Source organism: Hyperoodon ampullatus (assembly GCF_949752795.1).
Source record: "Hyperoodon ampullatus genome assembly, chromosome: X".
Classification (NCBI taxonomy): Eukaryota; Metazoa; Chordata; class Mammalia; order Artiodactyla; family Ziphiidae; genus Hyperoodon; species Hyperoodon ampullatus.
The window spans coordinates 19,177,836-19,199,655 of NC_136913.1; the positions used below are offsets into that span (position 1 = coordinate 19,177,836).

At 35.3% G+C, this 21,820-nt stretch overlaps 1 protein-coding gene across 4 annotated transcripts in view; it reads left to right on the forward strand.

Moving 5' to 3' along the window:
* The window catches only part of CNKSR2 (connector enhancer of kinase suppressor of Ras 2), a gene marked incomplete at both ends in the record, with an annotated part of 259,781 nt that overhangs the window by 49,079 nt on the left and 188,882 nt on the right, over positions 1–21,820 (forward strand). For all 4 annotated transcript variants that reach the window (XM_079727709.1, XM_079727710.1, XM_079727711.1 and 1 more), the window contains 2 exons: positions 3,624–3,787; positions 12,370–12,572. In XM_079727709.1, coding sequence (XP_079583835.1) covers positions 3,624–3,787; positions 12,370–12,572 — 367 coding nt within the window. The remainder of the gene's footprint in view (positions 1–3,623; positions 3,788–12,369; positions 12,573–21,820) is intronic.

The window sequence follows — 21,820 nt, forward strand, 5'->3', positions numbered from 1 at the left end:
GAATTGTAAGAAAAATCAACTCAAAATAATAACAGTCTATCTCATATTATTCTGCAGTGTATCAAGACATGAGTGCTTCAAAATGCCATGTACCAAACGTTCTTTGGCCCCTCTGATTTTAGATTTAGCTCTTATTTAAAATGTTCCTTTTTTTCTGAAACTAGCACAACATTGTAAATCAACTATACTCCAATAAATTTTTTTAAAAAAAGAAAAAAAAGTTCCCTTTTTGCTCTGACCAGGTTATATAGCATAAAATTAAATGTCTATTAATTTATTCAGCTTACACTTATTGAGCATTAGTCTGTGTCAGTCACTGTGCTCTAAGCCCTGGGTTCTCCAAACTCAGAAGACACAGTGCCCAACTTCAAGGAATTTCCAGTCTATTTATTGGGCACACAGACATGGGAACAAAGAATTATAATGTGGACATTGTTGTGATGGAGGTCTGTAGAGTGGTAGATTGGGAAGTGTGGACAGTGTCTGAAATGTGTCTGTATAGGAAGGCAAGGTCCAGGTCAGGGAGGGCCTTGAACACTATGTAAAGTAGTTCATATTTTGTTTTGTCATAAATATGAGGAAACAATGAACATTTTTTAAACATCTTTATTGGAGTATAATTGCTTTACAATGGTTAGTTTCTGCTTTATAACAAAGTGAATCAGCTATACATATACATATATCCCCATATCTCCTCCCTCTTGTGTCTCCCTCCCACCCTATCCCACCCCTCTGGGTGGTCAAAAAGCACCGAGCTGATCTCCCTGTGCTATGTGGCTGCTTCTCACTAGCTATCTATTTTACATTTGGTAGTGTATATATGTCCCTGCCACTCTCTCACTTCGCCCCAGCTTACCCTTCCCCCTCCCCGTGTCCTCAAGTCCATTCTCTACATCTGTGTCTTTATTCCTGTCCTCCCCCTAGGTTTTTCAGAACCATATTTTTTTTTAGATTCCATATATATGTGTTAGCATACAGTATTTGTTTTTCTCTTTCTGACTTACTTCACTCTGTATGACAGACTCTAGGTCCATCCACCTCACTACAAATAACTCAATTTCGTTTCTTTTTATGGCTGAGTAATATTCCATTGTATATATGTGCCACATCTTCTTTATCCATTCATCTGATGATGGACACTTAGGTTGCTTCCATGTCCTTGCTATTGTAAATAGAGCTGCAATAAACATTGTGGTACATGACTCTTTTTGAATTATGGTTTTCTCAGGGTATATGCCCAGTAGTGGGATTGCTGGGTTGTATGGTAGTTCTATTTTTAGTTTTTAAAGGAACCTCCATACTGTTCTCCATAGTGGCTATATAAATTTACATTCTCACCAACAGTGCAAGAGGGTTCCCTTTTCTCCACACCCTCTCCATCATTTATTGTTTGTAGATTTTTTGACGATGGCCATTCTGACCAGTGTGAGGTGATACCTCATTGTAGTGTTGATTTGCATTTCTCTAATAATTAATGATGTTGAGCATCCTTTCATGTGTTTGTTGGCAATCTGTATATCTTCTTTGGAGGAATGTCTATTTAGGTCTTCTGCCCATTTTTGGATTGGGTTGTTTGTTTTTTTGATATTGAGCTGCATGAGCTGCTTGTAAATTTTGGAGATTAATCCTTTGTCAGTTGCTTCATTTGCAAATGTTTTCTCCCATTCTGAGGGTTGTCTTTTCGTCTTGTTTGTGGTTTCCTTTGCTGTGCAAAAGTTTTCTAGTTTCATTAGGTCCCATTTGTTTATTTTTGTTTTTGTTTCCATTTCTCTAGGAGGTGGTTCAAAAAGGATCTTGCTGTGTGAACATTTTTGAGGTAGAGAATGATATCGGAATTTTTATGTTGGGGAAGATGGAGAGGATAATGACTAGCAGGAGGAAAACTGTAAAACTGTTTTAGGCCAACTGTTTGTGGCCTGATTTAGAAAGATGGCAGTGAAGAATGAGAGGAAAAGATATATATATATATAAATGATGTTTCAGAGGACTTACTGTTCAGACATGGAGATTGGTTGGATGCAGGGATATAAGGAAGATAGATAAATGTAAGATGGCTCCCATGTATTTAGTCTTTATACTGGGATAGATGGTGGTGCCATTCATTGAGACAGTGAATGCAGCAGAGACTCCTCTGGAGGGGAAAATGAGTTGTGTTGTGGCATGTTACGATGTGTAGATTTGTAGGTCTGGCATTCATGAGAGAGATCTGAAATGGAAGTATGAGATATTAGATCGCAGTTGAAGACATGGGCATGGATGAGATTGTTCAGTTAGAATGTAAAGAGGAGAGGTAAGGGGGCCAGGAATGGGTCCCTGGAGTGGAGAGCAACAATATTTTAGGACAGTTGGAGAAAACATGCTGAAAGGGTACGGAGAACGAATGGACAGAGAGAACCAGGAAAGAGTGATGTGCATATACCAATGGAAGGTGAAAGAAAGGTAGTATAGAGAGACTGCAGGGTAACTCAAGTTACTTCAAGAAAGTTTGAAAAGACAATAAGGACATGTGTGGCCTGGTACTAAACTATCCTATCAGGAACCAGGTGGCTTTTAGGAGTGTCTCTTTTCTTCTCTCAGTGGCTACATAATTTCTGTTATGGGACTTTGCTTCCCTTTGCACAATTGTTGTAACCTCGTCTCTGCTTTCTCTACTTGCTTATAATTTCTGCTCTGTCATAATTTCAACTGGGTCGTTGCCCATTATGGCCTTTTGTCTCCCTCCTTGACATATAATCAAGACCTTTTAGATTTCGTGATTGCCTCATTTTCTTGGTATTCCTTACTTAAAAATCTGGAGAGAAGTAATCTTGTTAGTCCAGTTCATCATTTATATCAGGTCATTTCTTAGGTGATTGAAGCCACCCAATCTGTAGCCTGGCCAATCACTTATGAGGTGCCCTGAGTAATCTTGAAAAATGTATCCACTGTGGATTTCCATTTTTGGATCTGGGTAAATTCCAAATGATGGTGGATTAAGGAGTGCATTATAGGTGAGGAAATAAAGGTGTAAGGGGTTTGGCTCTGAAGGGAGTAACAGACTGGTGGCGAACACAGGATCAAGGAAATCAAGGAAAGGTTTTTGTTTTGTTTTATTTTGTTTTTTAAGATGGCAGAGGTTTGAACAAAGGAGTCAATAAGAAAGAAATGGTTGAAATAGAGCATTTAATTTTTTAATTGTTGAAGTAGTGTTAAGGTGGCAGAAGATTCCAGAGCAGAGGAAGATTGATTAGCCTTGTATAGAAAGAAGGGTACCTCTCCCTCTGAAAGAAGAAAGGAGGAGTGGGGTGCAGATAAATTTGGAAGTAGGGGAACCTGCCCATTAGCACATTTTGAGAAACAGGCAACAAAGAGAACTGCTGAGAAGAGAGGTAAAGAGTTCCAGTAGTTGCTGAGGAAAATTCAAATAGGAACCTAACAGCTGGGATATGAGGAAGTGATTTTCTTTTCCCCAGTGAAGCCCATATATAGGTTGAGGAAAGGTGGATGATTGAACTAGTCCAGAGCTGAAATGGACTTAACTTGTGACTGGGTAGGAGTTAATGCTTGTTTTATTATTTTTTAAATTTGTTTGGTTCAACTGTCTTTTTTTCTTCATTCTGGTCTTCCGTATTTTTCTTTTGCAGGTCTTGATGACTGTTTGCAGCAGTATATTAAGAACTTTGAGAGGGAGAAGATCAGTGGAGACCAGCTGCTGCGCATTACACATCAGGAGCTAGAGGATCTGGGGGTCAGCCGCATCGGCCATCAGGAACTGATCTTGGAAGCAGTTGACCTTCTGTGTGCACTGGTAAGGACATCATAAAAATGGTGGGAAGGGAAACTTTGCTTTTCTTTCCTGTTTTCTTTCCTTTAAAATTTTTTTCCTTAAAATTTTTTTGTTTCTTCTCCTTCAAGCAGAAAAAAAATTCCCCTAATTATCAGCCAACTGGATGTGGTGATATTTTCCTCCTTTGTTGAATTTGATGTACTATGCAGTACCAAATTAAAAATTAAACGGGCTTATTAACTGAATTGGTGACATTTTATTTAGCTACTTGAAAAACTACTTGAAAACTCACCAAGGGAGTTTTCACAGAGCATTTGGGATGTACAATTGCATACAATCAGTTATAAAGTTCATTTCCTTCTAAAAGTTTTGCTTTAGTGTCCCAAATATTAAGTAATCCTATTTTAGAAAAACCATCCTTAAAATAATTAAATTATTTTAGTGTTCTTTGTGTATACATCAATGAAAATTGAATATTGTACATTATATGTCTACTTTTGTGTGTTAAAAGAGCAGTGCCTAGTCAGACATGAGAAATCAATGTGAAAAGAATCCTGCAAGATTCTGATAGTACATTAGATATTCTGAGAGGAACATAGACTTTTTTTCCCCATGTTAGGTAAGATGACACTAACATGACTGGGGCTAGAGCTACAGTGAAAAAGAACATGAGTCTTATAATAACATGGGATTGAAATTTGACTCAGTCAATTACTGACATTTGTGTGCAAGTCATTTCACCACAGCCTTAGTTCTTTTTAAAAAAATAGAGATAATATCAACTACCTCTTGGTATTGGTGTGAAAAGCAAAGGAGATAGTGTTTGAATAGTACCTATTTCTGTGCCTGGCACACAGTAGGCATTCACTAAGTAGTCACTATTATTAAGATGATGACGATTAATAATAAATGTGTAGATAATTAAACGTAATTCAGGAATCAGTACAGTCAGCACTGTGTGTGACAGATGTAAGATCTAGTTCCTGCCATCTTGAAAAGCCTAGTGGGGGGAGAGTGACATATAAATAATCACAATATTATAGTATAATTACTAAAATAAAACTATGAGCTGAGTATTAGGGGCACAGAAGTTTTGACTAAGATAAATGGGTTCGTATTGCAAAAGAGGTGATCTTTAACAGCCTAGTGGTGGACGAGCATGTGTTCTAAGAGGTGGAGGAACAGAGGGAAGGAATTTCCAGGTAGATAAAACGGCACATACAGAGGCACACAGAATAAGGAGCATGCCTGGTGTGTATGAAAAATGATAAGCTATTTTTCCACCAAAAATAAGTGGGAAATAGTGGCCTAAAATTAGACTTTAAAAGATAGAATAGGGCCAGACTGTAAAGTACCTTAATATCCTGATAAGAGATTAGTACTTCTTCATCTGGGCACTGGAGGACTATGCAAGAATGATCAAATATTTGCTTTAAAAAGGTAACTGATGGTAGTGAAAAGGGTGGAGTGGACTGGACATAGAGTGAAGACAGGGGAACAATTAGGAGATGTTTAAAATAATCTACTTAGGCTATGAGTAGGGCTTAAACTAAGGATGTGCAACAGGAATACAGAAGACCTGGTGACTAGGAGTGGTGAGTGAGGTAAAGGAAGTTGAGGAAGATTCCATCTTATTAGCTGCAGAGATAGAGTAGAAGATCTTCCAATAATGAAGATAGGCAATAGCAGCAAGAATAGATTTAGGTGGGAATATAAATTGAGTTTTGGATTTGTTGAATTTGAGGCATCTCTGGGTTATCCAGAAAGAAATACTCATCAGACAATTGAATTTATGAATTTAGAGCTGAGAAGTGACTGAAGATAGAGATTTGGGAGTCTCAAGTATATAGGGATTGAATCCATAGATAGGGAGATCACCCAGGAAGGGCCTGTAGAATATAAAGAACAAAGGACACAACTTGACACTCCAGCTGGGAAGGAAGAAGGGTAGCCTGCAGAGGAGACTTATGGAGTAGTCAGAGAAGCATGAAGACAACTATGAAAGAGTTGTCACAAAAGCAATGGGAACTGTTATTTTCATTAAGGAACACCAATAATGTCATCAAATTTCACTAAAAGCCAATAGAATAAGCAAGGGGAAAAGAACTGATTGAAAATAGTTTTTAAAGAATCTGAAACCAGATTGGTTGAATAGTACCTCCCACTTACACATTTCAGTCTTACCTTAATTGTCCTTTCCTCAGAGATATTCCCTGATCACTCCCTCACCCTGGCCTGGTCTAAAATTGGCCCCCCACTCTTCCTCTCTTTCTTAACCCTCATCTCATTTCATAATTATATACTTATGTGTGTATTTATTAGTTTAATGTCTGTTTCTTCTGCTACAAGCTATGTGGGAAAAGTGACATTGCTTATTGAACACCTAGTGTGTAGCACAAATGCCTGGCAATAGTAGATGCTGAATAAACATTTTTTGAAAGCAGTGATGAAAGAGACTTGACATATTTTTCACATGATAATTTGGGGATCATCTTGTTTCCTTATTCCTGAGATAAAAGAAATTAATTCCGACCAGAGCATGCACTTGCACTCTGCCTTATCTGAATCAGATTGCAGAAATCATGCCTGAAATAAAAGCTAGTACTCAGGGTAAGGTAAGAGTCCACAGTGTTTTTGCATACTGGTCTCCAAATCTGAGTCAGAATCGCTATGAAGGTACAATATAAGTGGCTTGGAGATGGGTATCTGACCTAGCAGTCCCCTATTTGCCACATCTTCTATAATAGTAAAGTTGAGTGTGTCACAGCTTGAAGTCTAGAGTGTATGTGTCATAAGTAGGGCTTCTCTTAGATGAACCACTCACATGCTGAGCTCCACTCTGCCACTTTGAAGAAGGAAATAAGATTGATGACTACGGTACTACCTACAGATAGTCTAGACCTGTAGGCTTTGGAGTTTGGCCTGGGGTAAGCTCTGCTGACCTAGACTTACTGAAAAGGATGGTATCAGAGATACAGACCACTGCCATGCAGTTCTGGGTTTAAGCAGCATAGTGTTGCATCATTTTCTTGGGAAAAAAATAAATCAAAACATTAAATTCGGGCCTCCCTGGTGGCGCAGTGGTTGAGAGTCCGCCTGCTGATGCAGGGGATACAGGTTCGTGCCCCGGTCCGGGAGGATCCCATATGCCGCGGAGCGGCTGGGCCCGTGAGCCATGGCCGCTGAGCCTGCGCATCCGGAGCCTGTGCTCCGCAACGGGAGAGGCCACAACAGTGAGAGGCTCGCGTACCGTAAAACAAAAACAAACAAAAATAAAAACATTAAATTCATTCTTTCTATGTTTATTCTCCGAGGAGGTCAAATATTAAACTTCCTTTTCACTGCTTCCTAACGGCTATACATCAACATGTTAAAAGTGCACATATCTTACAGTTTATGCACCAGATGTTTTCCAGTGAATATAAAGCAAATTTCTGAGCAGTGAATTCTGATTTACTTCTACATGCCATTATAAAATCAGGAGGTGACATCCCTCTTCAGCAAGCTGAGTTGATTGCATCAGGAGTTGTGCTGTTGGCAATGGGGAACTATGTTTTGTCTCTTCAAAACTGTAATGTCTCTACTGACTCTTCTACTTTTTCCTACATCTACTGTATTTATTTCTTCTTTTAGCAATTATATATTCATGCTCATACAGTGCTACCACAGGGAATACAAAGATTAAAAAGGCATAGTCTGCGCTCTTAAGATGTATACAGTCCAGTAAAGACAAAAGTCATTAAAAGATAATATAGATATTTTTTTTAAAATCCCAGGGGAGTGCAGAAGGAGATGATGAACACTACTGAGGGATCCAGGAACTGTAAGTGGGATTTGCATTGGGACTTGCAGGATGCGTAGATGTTTGCCAGATAAAAAAGTTGGAGAAAAGTTATCTAGGCAGAAAAAATATGTGTAAAGACAGAATTTTGAAAGAGTATGCAGTGATCAGAGAAAAATAAGAATTTTGATTTAGCTGCTGCAGAGTGGGAAGTGATGGGAAGAACGTCACCTTACACTTTGTATCACCTTATAATTCTTTGCTTAGGTTTTTTGGTCCTTGATATGCTTTCTGCCTAGTGATTAGCAAGTAGAGGATATTAAATTAATGTTATCTTACTGAATGAAGTTCTCTGCCTTTCTCCAGAGAACTGTAATTTTTTTCTCTTGCCGACACAGCCTCAGACTCTGAAGTTTCTGTTCCTAAAATAAGGAAGACACAGAAAAATTACCAAATTCCTTTGTTTTTTTTGAGGAATGGAATATTTTCATCTGCCTTGTCTTGAAGTTAGTCCTGATGGGGAATAAATGTTATGGCAGCTGTTGAAAATCAAAGGTTTATTTAGTAACTTGTTCATTCATGCAACATATATTTATTAAGCACCAACTATACTGTTTGTACCATGTTATCCTAGAAAGAAATAAGCTTTTCATGATTTGGAGTTATATTAACTCTTTCAAGCTGTTATGCTATCATTTGGTGTGCTTCAATAGAGAGCACCTTGTATTAACTAAAATAGTAAAGCATAAATAAAATACATATAGTTTAATGTATAGCCCTTAATTTATGTTTTGACAATGTACCTTTTATTGAGAAGTACAAGTGAATCACTTATGACAGGATAAGAATAGTTTGCATTTCAGGGCTTCCCTGGTGGCGCAGTGGTTGAGAGTCCGCCTGCCGATGCAGGGGACACGGGTTCGTGCCCTGGTCTGGGAAGATCCCACATACCGCGGAGCGGCTGGGCCCGTGAGCCATGGCTGCTGGGCCTGCGCGTCCAGAGCCTGTGCTCTGCAACGGGAGAGGCCACAACAGTGAGAGGCCCGCGTATCGCAAAAAAAAAAAAAAAAAAAAAAAAAAAAAAAAAGAATAGTTTGCATTTCATTCTTCATATACTTTTCATGTAATAGGTATTTTGCAGGAAAAATTTGATGCCTGCCATTGCTAGGATTTGTTTCTTTGCAACATAATTGCTTGGTTCATTCATCGCAAAATAATTCATTTCTAAAAAAATTCATTAAAGCAATCTTTTTAGGACTCACACATATTTATAAAGCAAAGTATTATAAAACCTAACACCTGCTACATGATGCATTCAAATTAAGAGCTCTGAATAAAATAGCATTGACATTGTAAAATACATGGTGCCAATATTTCCAGTTAAGTGTTTAGTGACAGTTTGCCACTAGTGAGGGAGCCAGCTCGATTTTCTAAAATGTTGTTTCTTTCTTTCATGTGCTTTTGCATGCGTATAACTGAGAGAAGAACAGTAGAAACTTAGCATCAGTTCCTTAAGATTAGACTGGCTATGTTGAATCAGTGTGGAGTCACACCTGGTTCCTGGCATGAATGTTACTGGCCACGTAGGTAACATATAGGATAAAGAAAGTCGCTAAGTACATTTCATGTCCAAGCTTTTGTTTACTTGATGTAGTCCTTTCTGTACCAATAGTAATGCCTAGTTGTCCCATGCATATCCAGTAAAAAGCAAGTCTGTAGTGAATAAACCTGCATTTTTAAAAAGTTGAGACAGTACTTCTCATCTGCATACCTTTGGCCAAAAGCAAAGGGGCGCTTCATATACTTGTTGCTTCTTTACATGGTAGGCAGGGGAGTGTGATTTACTGGTGACTTAGTGAGTCACAACAAACCGTCCACTTTCATGAAGGAAAAAGCAAAAAGATATCTGTGTTGTCAGTAATTGATTTTGAGCTACTTAGAACTGAGAACTGTGATGATGAAAGTTAACTTGAGACATCAACTAATCCATCTCTTTTGTTCAAATAGTATCACACAGACACTGTTATATACAGAGAAGCTTCTAACCTATTTTTGTACTCTTCTAGAATTCTTAAATGCTTTTGAATTATTAATTTAACTAGTTATATTTGTTAACTAGAATAAGTTTTAAGAATTTCCTTCTCCATCTTCTACTACACATTTTTTGTCTCTTCTCGCTACTGGATTCCTCTGTGGCCTGTATTTTTTACCTGAAATTCCTCCATATAGGATATTTCTTTAGTAGGCTTCCAAGTTAGGAGACCTCAGAGTATCTTACCAGGTTTTGTCCAGAAGATTTTTCTATTCTCTAATTCTTGAGTTGTATTTTTTTTTAATGTAATGCTATCTTAAATTTTGGAATCTTCAAAGTATTTTTACTTTGCCTTCAGATTTTTATTTATGAGAAGATCTGTATTCTTTTAAAATCATTTTTACCTTTTCTAATAAAATATTTGGGATGGTAATATAAGAAGAGATAATTTAAATGAATCTTTTGTCGGGGCTAATGGCTATAGAGTGCAAGTTATGTTACCAGGTTGATTGATTAGGTTCCTCACTAATAAACTATTTTTTTTTTTTTTTTACACTTTTTCGGTACGCGGGCCTCTCACTGTTGTGGCCTCTCCCGTTGCGGAGCACAGGCTCCGGACGCGCAGGCTCAGCAGCCATGGCTCACGGGCCCAGCCGCTCCGTGGCATGTGGGACCTTCCCGGACTGGGGCACGAACCCGTGTCCCCTGCATCAGCAGGCGGACCCTCAACCACTGCGCCACCAGGGAAGCCCATCACTAATAAACTATTTAAATTTGAGTTTCTCTGAGAAATTTTTATAATTTGTTTGTAAACAAATATTTTCTCATTAAAATCATTAATACACAAAAATGAAAAAGACAGACACTGTTGTACTTAAGGGAAAATGCTTTAACACAGGGAAAAGCTTCTGAAAATACTTTCAAGTACTTCAAAAGTATCATTTTCAGTTTAGTTGATACAAGTTATCTAGTCATTATCTAGTCATTAGAGAATATCTCTTATAAGAGGATACATGCTGGATAAAATCTCCCAAATGTTTCACAAATAATCCATGCTCAGATGCAATAGAATTTGAATAGAATGTTGTTTTATTTGTGTAAACCAAACCTTTTAACTTGAGAGACTATTGCAATTCAAATTTAGCAGTGAATGTATAATATACTATGTTTTTTAAAAAACAAATCCATGGCTCCAAAACAGTGTTCTTTTAGTAAAAATGTAAATTCTCAACAAAGAACAATCAGATTTTTATCACTATTAAATCTTTAGTGGTAACATACAGAACTTGCTATTAATGTTTATGCATCCAAATCTTCCTCTACACCCTCCTTTCTTCTCCTCTAAGTTATTTCTTTCCTTAAATAGAAAAAGTAAACCTAAATTTCATATAAACTAGCTACCCAGTGATTGTTGACTTGATAATATAGCTAAATTCATTGTGCCATTTTCTTCCCTTTTTCATTTCCCCCAGTATTTTCTTCCATTTTGTTTCACTTGTTTCTACTACCCTGCTTGAACAGCAATAGATTATTGGTGCTAAGGAGTGGGGGTAGAGGTACTGCCTCACAGGTGGCCTGGGGACTTGTAGTCCCATTCTGATTTCTGTCTACTCTAAGCTCTGAGCTCTAAGCAAATCAAAATATCTCCCTGTGTCTCACTTTACTTAACTGTAAAAGGAGGGGATAAATCAAACTTAGAATTTATTTGGGCCTCAGAGGCTATCTAACATTCTTTGGGTTTTATGATTTTCTGTAAGTTAATAATACTTTTAATTTTACAAATGACAGTAACGTACATACTGCTAAGTACTTTGATCAAGGTCATCCTCTGATCAGGTTAACAACTCACAATGATCTGTTCTAAAATTAATTGTGACTTGTGAAATCTTTCCCTAAAGTTTATTTGAGGGGATCCGACAATATTTTCCTATTGAATATGGTAAAAAAAAGTTTATTTGTATTTATTCATATAAAGCCTTTTTGCAATAATTTATAGATAAAACATTTAGGGTGAAATAATATATATTAATAGAAATTGAAAAGTGAGACCAAGGAAAAGAAGAACAATTATACTTACCAAAAAGTCATTATGATTTCTTTAGATGTGCTTCATATTTGACTGTGAGCTAATGCAACCATGACAAAATTATAAATAAGTTTAGTTTTATAATTTGTATTATAAAAAGGAGAAAGCGTATTGGTTTCCCTGAGGATGCAGAGGTTTTCCTGGTATACCATATCATAAAATAAACTTCTTATGTGAGTCATTATGAAGAGGACACAGAAGAAAAGTTCTATTGTATATGATTTATTTTTTTGCTATTTCATTTTATTGTTGGATTGTACTTTCTCATTTTGGGGAAGCAGAATTTTTCCTAGTGCCTACATTCATTACTATGCATATGCTAATAGAATAAATACTCAAAAATAATTGTTGATAATAATGAATTTCACAAGTAAATGAACTTAGGTTTGGGTTAAAAAAGAAACTGCTTATGAGTCCTTATAATCTTTCTGTCTTGGGTGGCATAATTCCAAGATATAATGCCCTCATCTTTCCATGTTCATATTAGCACTTACACATTTTCTTGTAATTTGTTTATCTGACGTTTCCCCAAATCCTCATTTGACTATGGGCTCTGCTAGGCCAGGAATCCTATCTTATTTATGTGTAACTCTTAATACTTGTTCCACTGCCTGTACATATAGTAAAGTACTCAGTAAATGTTTTAACGAATGAATAAAATATTGACTTTAAGTATATTTGTTCTCTGTCTTTTTATAATTCAGAATTATGGCTTGGAAACAGAAAATCTAAAAACCCTTTCTCACAAGTTGAATGCATCTGCCAAAAATCTACAGAATTTTATAACAGGGAGGAGAAGGAGTGGCCATTATGATGGGAGAACCAGCCGAAAATTGCCAAATGATTTTCTGACTTCGGTTGTGGATCTGATTGGAGCAGCCAAGAGTCTGCTTGCCTGGTTGGACAGGTAAAATCTTTCACATGTTTCATAAGTTATCCTCCTCAGGCATCAGTGTGAATATAACGTTATTTCAGTTTTTTCTTGTGAAAGGATTAGATAAGTACGAGGAATATTAACAAATGCCTAATTATGATTTACCACAATATAAGCATATCATCAAAGAGATACTAACTGTTTGCAAAATTTTATATCCAAGTAGCTAATCAATAATTAGTCCCTGACAGTTTCAAAATACATTTGCTGCTCTATAAGGAAAATCATTTTTGGCTGTCATAACAAGATTTATAATACTACCTTGTCTCCTGATTTTCTGTATTCTGTTCATTCATTGATCATATTTAAGGAAGTGACCATCAGTATTCTATTTATTGTTTTAAATGGGTAATTAGACACTGAAACTTTCATAGCATGCATTGTATGTCTCATTACCTTTGCTTTATTCATTCTTTATTATTATTCACATTGCACAGTCAATTTTGGATATTATAAAAACAATTTTGGTCCTTTTTTGCTAATTTAGTTAAGTTTCATTTGTCTTGGAACACATAAAAGTTTTCATAATATAAAATGAAAAAAGTTAGATTAAAATTGTATATGTGATTAAACATTTTAATGGTAAAACATTACAACTATTTAAAAATAACTAAATAAGCTCTTTCATTTTTGAAAATTTTTTTGTAGGGGACATGTACTGTGTTATGATGGTTACATAATCAAATCTTAAAAAACATTTTGTCTCTTATAAGAAATTCTGATATGTAGAATTTTACTAGAATTCTTTCTTGAATAAATGTCAGTAGAATTTACATACATATACATATATATACACATATAAACACAGTGATCCTTGAACAACGTGGGTTTGAACTGCATGGGTCCGCTTATATACAGAGTTTTTCAATAAATACGCACTACATTACTACATGAACATAATCATCCATTAGTTGAATCTGTGCATGTGGAGGGCTGACTATAAAGTTACACATGACTTTTCGACTGTGTGGGGTTGGCACCCCTAACCCTCTCTTTGTTTGAGGTTCAACTGTATAATATTTTAGCTTTTTAAAAATATGAGACTGTATTAAAAACACAGTATTTGTATGTCTAAGGTAAAAGTTAAGGTAACTTTACTTAATTCTATATTGTCTAAATTTATATATATTACTAATAACATATAACATGACAATACTAAATCCAAATCTGAACGCTAAGCTGTAATTATTAGCTTTTTGATAATTAATCGGTGGACAGCATATTTCTCTTATATTATGACATCATGAAAATTCTCATTAATTGTTTAAACCACATTTATCCATTGTATGAAGTAATTGCCGTTTAAACATGTAAATTCTACAAGTTGTATAATGGTCAATAAGTAAATATATTTAAAATATGGCTTATCCTTAAGTAACGTAGTATACTTGTTTCAGGAGGCTTCTCAGTAATCAGAAACTTATAGAAAATATATTTGATTTTAGTTATATCTTCTTATAAGTATCACCTGTCCTATAATTGTAAGTTAGCTCAGCCTTGATATTTATACTTGGTAAATTTCATTATTTTCTTTTTACACTAGTCCTTGTTAAATAAATAAATAAATAGAATGATTAGAGAATGTTTTTACTTCTTAATGGCAGGTATGGCTGTTTATAAAATCACATAATGGCTTCTAGAACACTATATAGTAGTTTCTGAGATTTTATTGTATTATATAATTTTTTATGGTGGCATTATTTTTATCATCTAATAAGATGTCCTTAGTAAATGCCAATTCATCTACAAACATACATGAGCATACACACACATACATAGTAATCCATTAAGTCAATCAATGGTGTTTTGTGTTTGTTTCATAGAAAGAGAAAATGTGACAGAAAGTCTGAAGGAAATAATTTAAATCATCTGTTTGGCTTCCATTGCTGCAAAGGTTCTCACAATGCTTATTTTGTGTTTTATCATACTACCTATGTGATCATTAAATCAAAGGCCATTTAACATTTTGATCATAAAAATAAAATGTATACTTAGAAGGAAAAGACACAACTTTGTGATAACTTTAAAATCTGCTGAGACTGTAAATTTAAAAAAGAAACTGAAGTTTATATTTTGAAGATTTTTCTCAGGAAAGTTCAGCTCCAGGCTGGCTTGTCTATAATGATTATGCTTTAACAGCTTTAGTTTTAAAAAGGAAAGAAGAAGGAGAAAAAGAATTCTTTGTCATTTTAAGGCATTTGGACTTTATGCTGAAGGCAATGGGGAGCTGTTTAGGGTCACTGTTGTGTTCAGACCTTTGAATTTTGAAGATTACTTGGGCTATAATGTTGGGAAAGATTAGGGAAAGAATAAGGCTGGAAGAAGGGAAACCAGTTAAGAGGTTGTTTCAGGAATATTTGTCCCTTGTACCTGCCCAGGACCCCCTCAGATACCAAAACCTGAGGATTCTCAAGTCCCTTATATAAAATGACAGTACTTGCACGTAACCTACGCACATCCTCCTTTATATTTTAAATCATCTTTAGATTACTTATAATACCTAATACAGTGTAAATGCTATGTAAATAATTGCCTTGTACAACAAATTCAAATTTTGCTTTTTTGAACTCTCTGGAATTTTTTTTCAAATATTTCGATTCGAGGTTGGTTGAATCCATGGATATGGGACCTGCCAGTATGGAGTGCCAACTGTTATCATGCTGCTGCTACTATTGGTGATTCTGATGCTTACCAGCCACACTCAAAGCAAACCTAGGAGAGTTGTCTTCATTTTACAGATAGGAAAACTAGCACATACAGAGGCAGAAGTTAAGTTCAAAACCAAATAGGAAGTAAGTGGTGGAGCCAGGATTCATTCCAGGCACCTGACTACAGAGTTGATTCTCTCCATTGCTATTTACTAAGATCTTTAATTAGAGAAGCAGCAGTGAGGATAGAAGACTGTTAGACAGAGAGACTAAGAAAAAGGAGACACCTAGGGTGAATAAGAGGTATCTGACTTCGCTGACCCAATGGATGGTGATGCCATTATCAAAACGGGAGGAACAGGTTATGGTGGAGGACAAGTGTTGAGTGTTGGCCATGATAGATTGTGAAAAGGTCTTTAGAGTATTGCTGCTCAGAAAAGATATACGGTGGATAGAGATTTGGGAATAGTTAAAATATAGGTGGTAGTTAAAGTCCTGAATACATTAATATGGTGGTGTAAGGAGATTTTTAGAATGGATTCCTCTTATCCTGCTCTATTTGTTTTCCATAACACAAACCCTTCTAACACAGTATGTAATTTACTTATGTGTTATTATTGTTTTTGTCTGACTGCTCTATATATAACGTATGCTTCTGGAGAGCATGGATTTTCATCTGCTTTGTTCACTGCTATCACAATTATCTAGAAGAGTTCCTGTCCTATAGTGGGTGCTCAATAAATTTTTCTGAGTGAATGAAGAGAACTGAGAAAAGGAATGACCTCTGCATACCACCACGAACCGAAGGATGATTAGAAGTTCAGCTTATGGAAAAAAATAAGAAGACATAACCAGACTCCATAGGATAGAATTAGTTGAGAGTGGTGTCACGGTAGCAAAGGGAGTAAAGAGTTTTTTGGTGGGGGGGGGGGCAGTGTTGATATTTTAGTATTATTTTATTTTTTTCCAACTTTATTGAGATATGAATGATATATAACATTGTAAGTTTAAAGTGTACAACGTGATGATTTGATACACATACACATTGCAAAATGATTACCATAAGATTAATTAATATAATCTATCACCTCGCATAATTACCTTTTTTGTGTATGTGGTGAGAACGTTTAAGATGGGAATAAGGAGTTTTAGGGAAAAAAAGGAAATGGTCAGTAGAGTCAAATGCTGCTGACAGGTTAGGCAGGGTAAGGCTGTAAGTGTGTGGTAAATTAGGGAATCAGGATATATGTGATCTTACCAACAACAGTGTAGTGTTTTTACTTAGAATTAATGAAAACTGGAATTCTTGGGTTGATTGTGAGTTAAAGGTAAGTGATAACTCCTCTGAAGAAATTTTTCTGTGAAGTGGTTTGTAGTTCAGGATAGTTTTGTATAATATTAACTTCTACGTTTCATAGACTCCATCTTTTAGAGGTGTTGGAAAAGAGGAAAGGCAAATGATGAGGGCTACTTCTATATCTGGGAACTTACTTTGCTTCCTTCTCTTCCATGGATTGTATGACTATCTTAACTGCTCCTTGGCTAATATAAATTTCAAAAGGTCCCAAAATCAATTTAAATGTAATAGGATTTTTTTTTTTTTTTTTGCGGTATGCGGGCCTCTCACTGCTGTGGCCTCTCCCCTTGCGGAGCACAGGCTCCGGATGCGCAGGCTCAGCGGCCATGGCTCACGGGCCCAGCCGCTCCGCAGCATGTGGGATCTTCCGGGACCGGGGCATGAACCCGTGTCCCCTGCATTGGCAGGCGGACTCTCAACCACTGCGCCACCAGGGAAGCCCTGTAATAGGATTTTATCTATAACTGTGCCAAGTGAAATGTTTACGCTGTTTGTTTTCCTGACAAGTAGCCCAGACTTTTATTAGAGATTGTTAGTGGATGTGTATTTAAGTTATATTTTTATTCCTTTCAAAGAAAAAATGTTTTCTAGGTAGCAGCAAGAGCACAAGACAACATTCCACATGCCCTCTTGTTTCAGTGTGTTCTGCAAACTACACAGGAAGCAAAACACATTAATCAATGCTAGAAAAGCCAAAAGAGCAGTGTTCTCCATGACCGCTGCTGTGAATCCCTGCCGAAATACATCGTGAAATAGTATAAAAGAACAAAGGGCTAAGTAAGAGAGAGTTGAGCTTCAGCTCTGCCTCTGGCCCTGGGTAACCTTGAACCTTAACCTCTGTTTTTATTTTCTTTTGAGAATAAGGATGTAAGACCTGCAGAATTTGAAGTTCTCTTCTAAGCACTAATATTCTATAAATCATTGACCTTGTTCACCAAAGCCATATGAGGAATATATTCGTCTTATTTCCCTTTACATAATTTCAAAGAATAAACACTAACAAAGTTTGTTGGTGACTTGTAGAATCATGATTTAACTCCCTACCTCTTCTCTGACTAAATTTAGTTAATATTAAGTTCTAGACCAAAACTAATCTGTTTTTGTGCTTTCTTTATATAAGGTAAGAATGTATCTTGTCTTTTTTATTTTTGTTTTGAATAACTTAGAACTTAAGTACTTAATCATAAAAGTTCCATAGAAATTATGTTGATCAAAAATTTTTAATATCTTGACTTGTCATAGTAGATTGTCTTTAATTTGGAGGGTTTAAAATGGTCACTGCGATCGAATATTGCCAAGCATTGGATCTTTAACCTTAGTTTATTCCTTTAGTGTACAATATAATATAATTCTTTAGTTGAAAAATGAAAAATTCTGTCAGTTAACTATGGTTATTTTGATGCCAAACAACTGGCTTAGTTTTTAAAAAATCTGACTTTTGGGCATTAATTTTTTTTTACATTTTGGGGAGAACTTGCATGCACAGCAATATGATGAGTTTATTGCAGTTTTTATTTTATGTCACTTGAAGGGGGAGAAAGGAAAAGAAAGAATAGGAAAAAAATCTTTAATTTAGTTCCATACTGAACTAGATGCTTTTCATGTATTGACTTATCGAATTCTCACGAAGCGGGTATCATTATCCCCATTTTACATATGAAACATGAAGTAATTTGCCTGAAGTTATTCACTAGTTTGAAAATTATAATTTGAATCTATTTTTGTTGTGATACCAAAGCCCTTCTTGTTTCTCTTTTATCATGTTCCTTTGTCATACTACATCTCCTTTTGAACGTGGACTAGTTCTTAAGGATTTTGAGGAAGCGATTCTTAGGAACGTGGCGTATATAAACATTTATTTGTACTTTGGTGTTTCTCCTCAAGTGCTAAACAAGAATACCACTTTTCTTTTTCTGGCCTTGATACTTCAAATTGCTGTATAGAATTTTTTTATAGAAAAGTTTATTTCTCCCTGTGCTATGCCGCATAGCACAGGGAGATCAGCTCGGTGCTTTGTGACCGACTGGAGGGGTGGGATAGGGAGGGTGGGAGGGAGGGAGACGCAAGAGGGAAGGGATATGGGAACAGATGTATATGTATAACTGATTCACTTTGTTATAAAGCAGAAACTAGTACACCATTGTGAAGCAATTATACTCCAATAAAGTTGTAAAAAAAAAAAAAAGAAAGAAAGTTTATTTCTCATTTTACTTAGAAGACATCAATGAGATATCTCTTAATATCATGGAAAACCTTTTGAATGTTTAAGGCAAAAGCATTAGGGTGCTAGGGAAAATGTTTACAAATCACAAAAACTGCAATTTCAGTGGAGCTTCCATTTAAGTAACATTTATTTTCAAAAATTAGCTCCTTACATTTCTTAAATAAAATAAAATCTAAGGCTAACAGAAATCCCCTTTTTCTTCTTATTTTAAATGTTGACTTGAGTGAAACAACAGACTTTCCCAGAGGAAAAGCCTCAGAGGTGAATCACAGTTGGTAGCTTTACTGTTTATTTTCAATTCATGGTTTACTTGTCTATTTTTAACCTACATCCTGCTGTTTTTCACACTTCATCTTTCTTGCAGTTTTATATGGCTTTGCCAAATCAATCTATACTTGGAGGTTTCCAGATCGCTGTATGTACCATGTTGTACAGTAACATCATTAAAAAATATTCAAAAGTATTATATATAGAAAAAGTTTATTTTGCTATTTATAATGAAAATTTATTCTTTTCTCTCATTTTTAGCATTAATACCTCTTTCTAATTGTTCCTGAAATACATTTTAAGATCATTCTGTTTTGAAAGGATCAATGAGATGTCTTTTTATATCACTGAAAACCTTTTAAATGTTTAAGGCATAAGGGTTAGGATGCCAAGGGAGAAAATGTATTCTTTGAAATCTTTTGCTTTATCTACGAAAGTGGTTAAACTAATTTCTTCTTCCATGATATGAAACTATAGGACAAAAATTATTTCTATACCAGGGGAAAATTACAGAGACAAAGAAAACTACCCCAAACACTACCAAATGCTGTGGCTCGTTGTTGTTTGGTCTTATTTCCTCTGTGTGCTCAGTGCTCCAACTTGGCACCTCTTGTTCCAGAAATGAGCAGTGATGTTAGCAAGGCTGTTGTTCATAGAATGCCCCTCAGGCTCAGCAGTGCCAACCTGAGAAACAGTAAGGCCTTCCAGATTTCCTAATTAACTCCTTAGCGTTTCTTGTTAGCTTCTCTTGTTAGCTTCTAATTTGTTTAGGATTTCTGAACCATTAATAACCTTTCCATAAATGCTTTTGTTTGAAAAGAATGTACAACAAATAATTTTTATAAGGTCAATAACTTTTGCACTAGAAAGAAGTATAAGCATTTTATTATCCATATGATGATTTGAGGATAGTTGTGTAACTTTTAAGATCTAAGTAGGATGATTCCTGTAATGGCCATTTATTAATGAGCCAAGGATTTTATCTTTTTTTTTTTAACTTTTTGGCATCAAAAAGTTTTCCTGCCATGAATTTTATTTTCTTTACCTTGAGTCAGCCACGTGTTTTTTTTTCTAAGTAGCCTGAGCTCCAACTTGGGGTTTCTTTAGACTGAGGAACAAATTCCTCTCTTAATTTTGTTTTGTTTTCAAGTTGATCATGTTCAGCTATTCTATAGAGATCCATTTCTTTATCTCATTAAGTCATGATTGAGTGTTCATCTTTGGTAACTGACAAAGATTGGAACCTGTCAGCCTTCTTTTATTTATGTATGTGTATAGCCAAAATCATCATCCCAAACATTAAGATGTGCTGGCTAAGAATGGTTCTTAGTGTGGTTGTATGTGATTTGCCTTTAAAATGAAAACTTTAGGGAAATTCACTACAAGATAAAATACATGTTTTCCTAGGTATATCTTAGATTTTTTTTCCAGTTTTTTTTTTGACATTTAATCTTTAGCGAGAAGCTTGTCCCACTTGAAATATGAGTGCTCAGGAAAGTAGAAAACACGCCTTAGAATTCAGTTTGCTACAGGCATTCAGTTATCAAATAGATTTTTCTTTTGGTACATTTTCAAGATCAAATGAGTCTTTTTTAAGATTTTATGGGGAAAATCATGCTGTACTTCATCTCATCACTTTTGAGTGAAGCTTTTAGATTTTATTAACAGACTTTGACCTTTGCAAAACTAGGAACCCAAGCTCTTTCATGCCAGAAGCACTTTTGAATTCTTAATTAAAATGCCAATTTTTATGCTTCAATGCAGCAAAAATGGTCTTGGGGTGGTTTTTTTAAATGATGTTTTCCTAGAAGTGCTTATATCTTAACATCTTTTAAAAAATAGTTTTATTGAAGCCTAATTTACATTATATAAAATTTATCCATTTTAAGTTTAATGAGTTTTAATAAATTTAGATATAGCTATGCAATGACTTCAGATTAATTAATTACATGCATTTTGTTCTAATTATCATTATTTGAATTCTTAATGACTCCTTCTGTTTTAGTAAACTATGTTGAAAAATATACCATTTTGGAATAGGAATAAACAGTAGTGGAAGACAACGCATAATAGACTGCAGTATATAGAATCATTTAGAAAACAATATGCTCAAACCCCTGGAAAAAGAAAGGGTCATTTAATAAGTGGAATTGGGGCACTTGATTATGCCTTTGGAGAATAAATAATGATAGAACACTACCTGTTCACTAAAGTAATTTTAGGCCTATCATTTATTTAAGAGGGAAAAATAAATCCATAAGAAAACTGGAGAAAATATAGACAAAAAAATGATTTCTAGATGTAGAGTTATTATTAAGTATTTTAAAATATGGAATAAAATGCAAAGAAATATGCTGTTTGACTTTGACTACATAAAATTGAAAAACATGACTAAGTATAAGGCAGATGACAAACTGGGGAAAATACTTGCAACAAACAGTTATGAGAAGCAGAGGGTTAATGTGTACTGTGTGAATATTACATTTAAATTAAAAATGAAGAACACCAAAATGCAATAGATGAGCCTATAAATAGACAATTCAAAAAACAAGAAACAGAAACTGCTAAGATGTATATACCACAGAATAATTTCAAAGTACTTGAAGCAAAAAATGACAGAACTAAAAGAAGAAATAGATCCACAATTACAATTGGATACCTCATCTCCTCTCTCAAAACAGAAAGTAAGGATTAGAAGAGCTGAACAACACCAGATAACAAGATA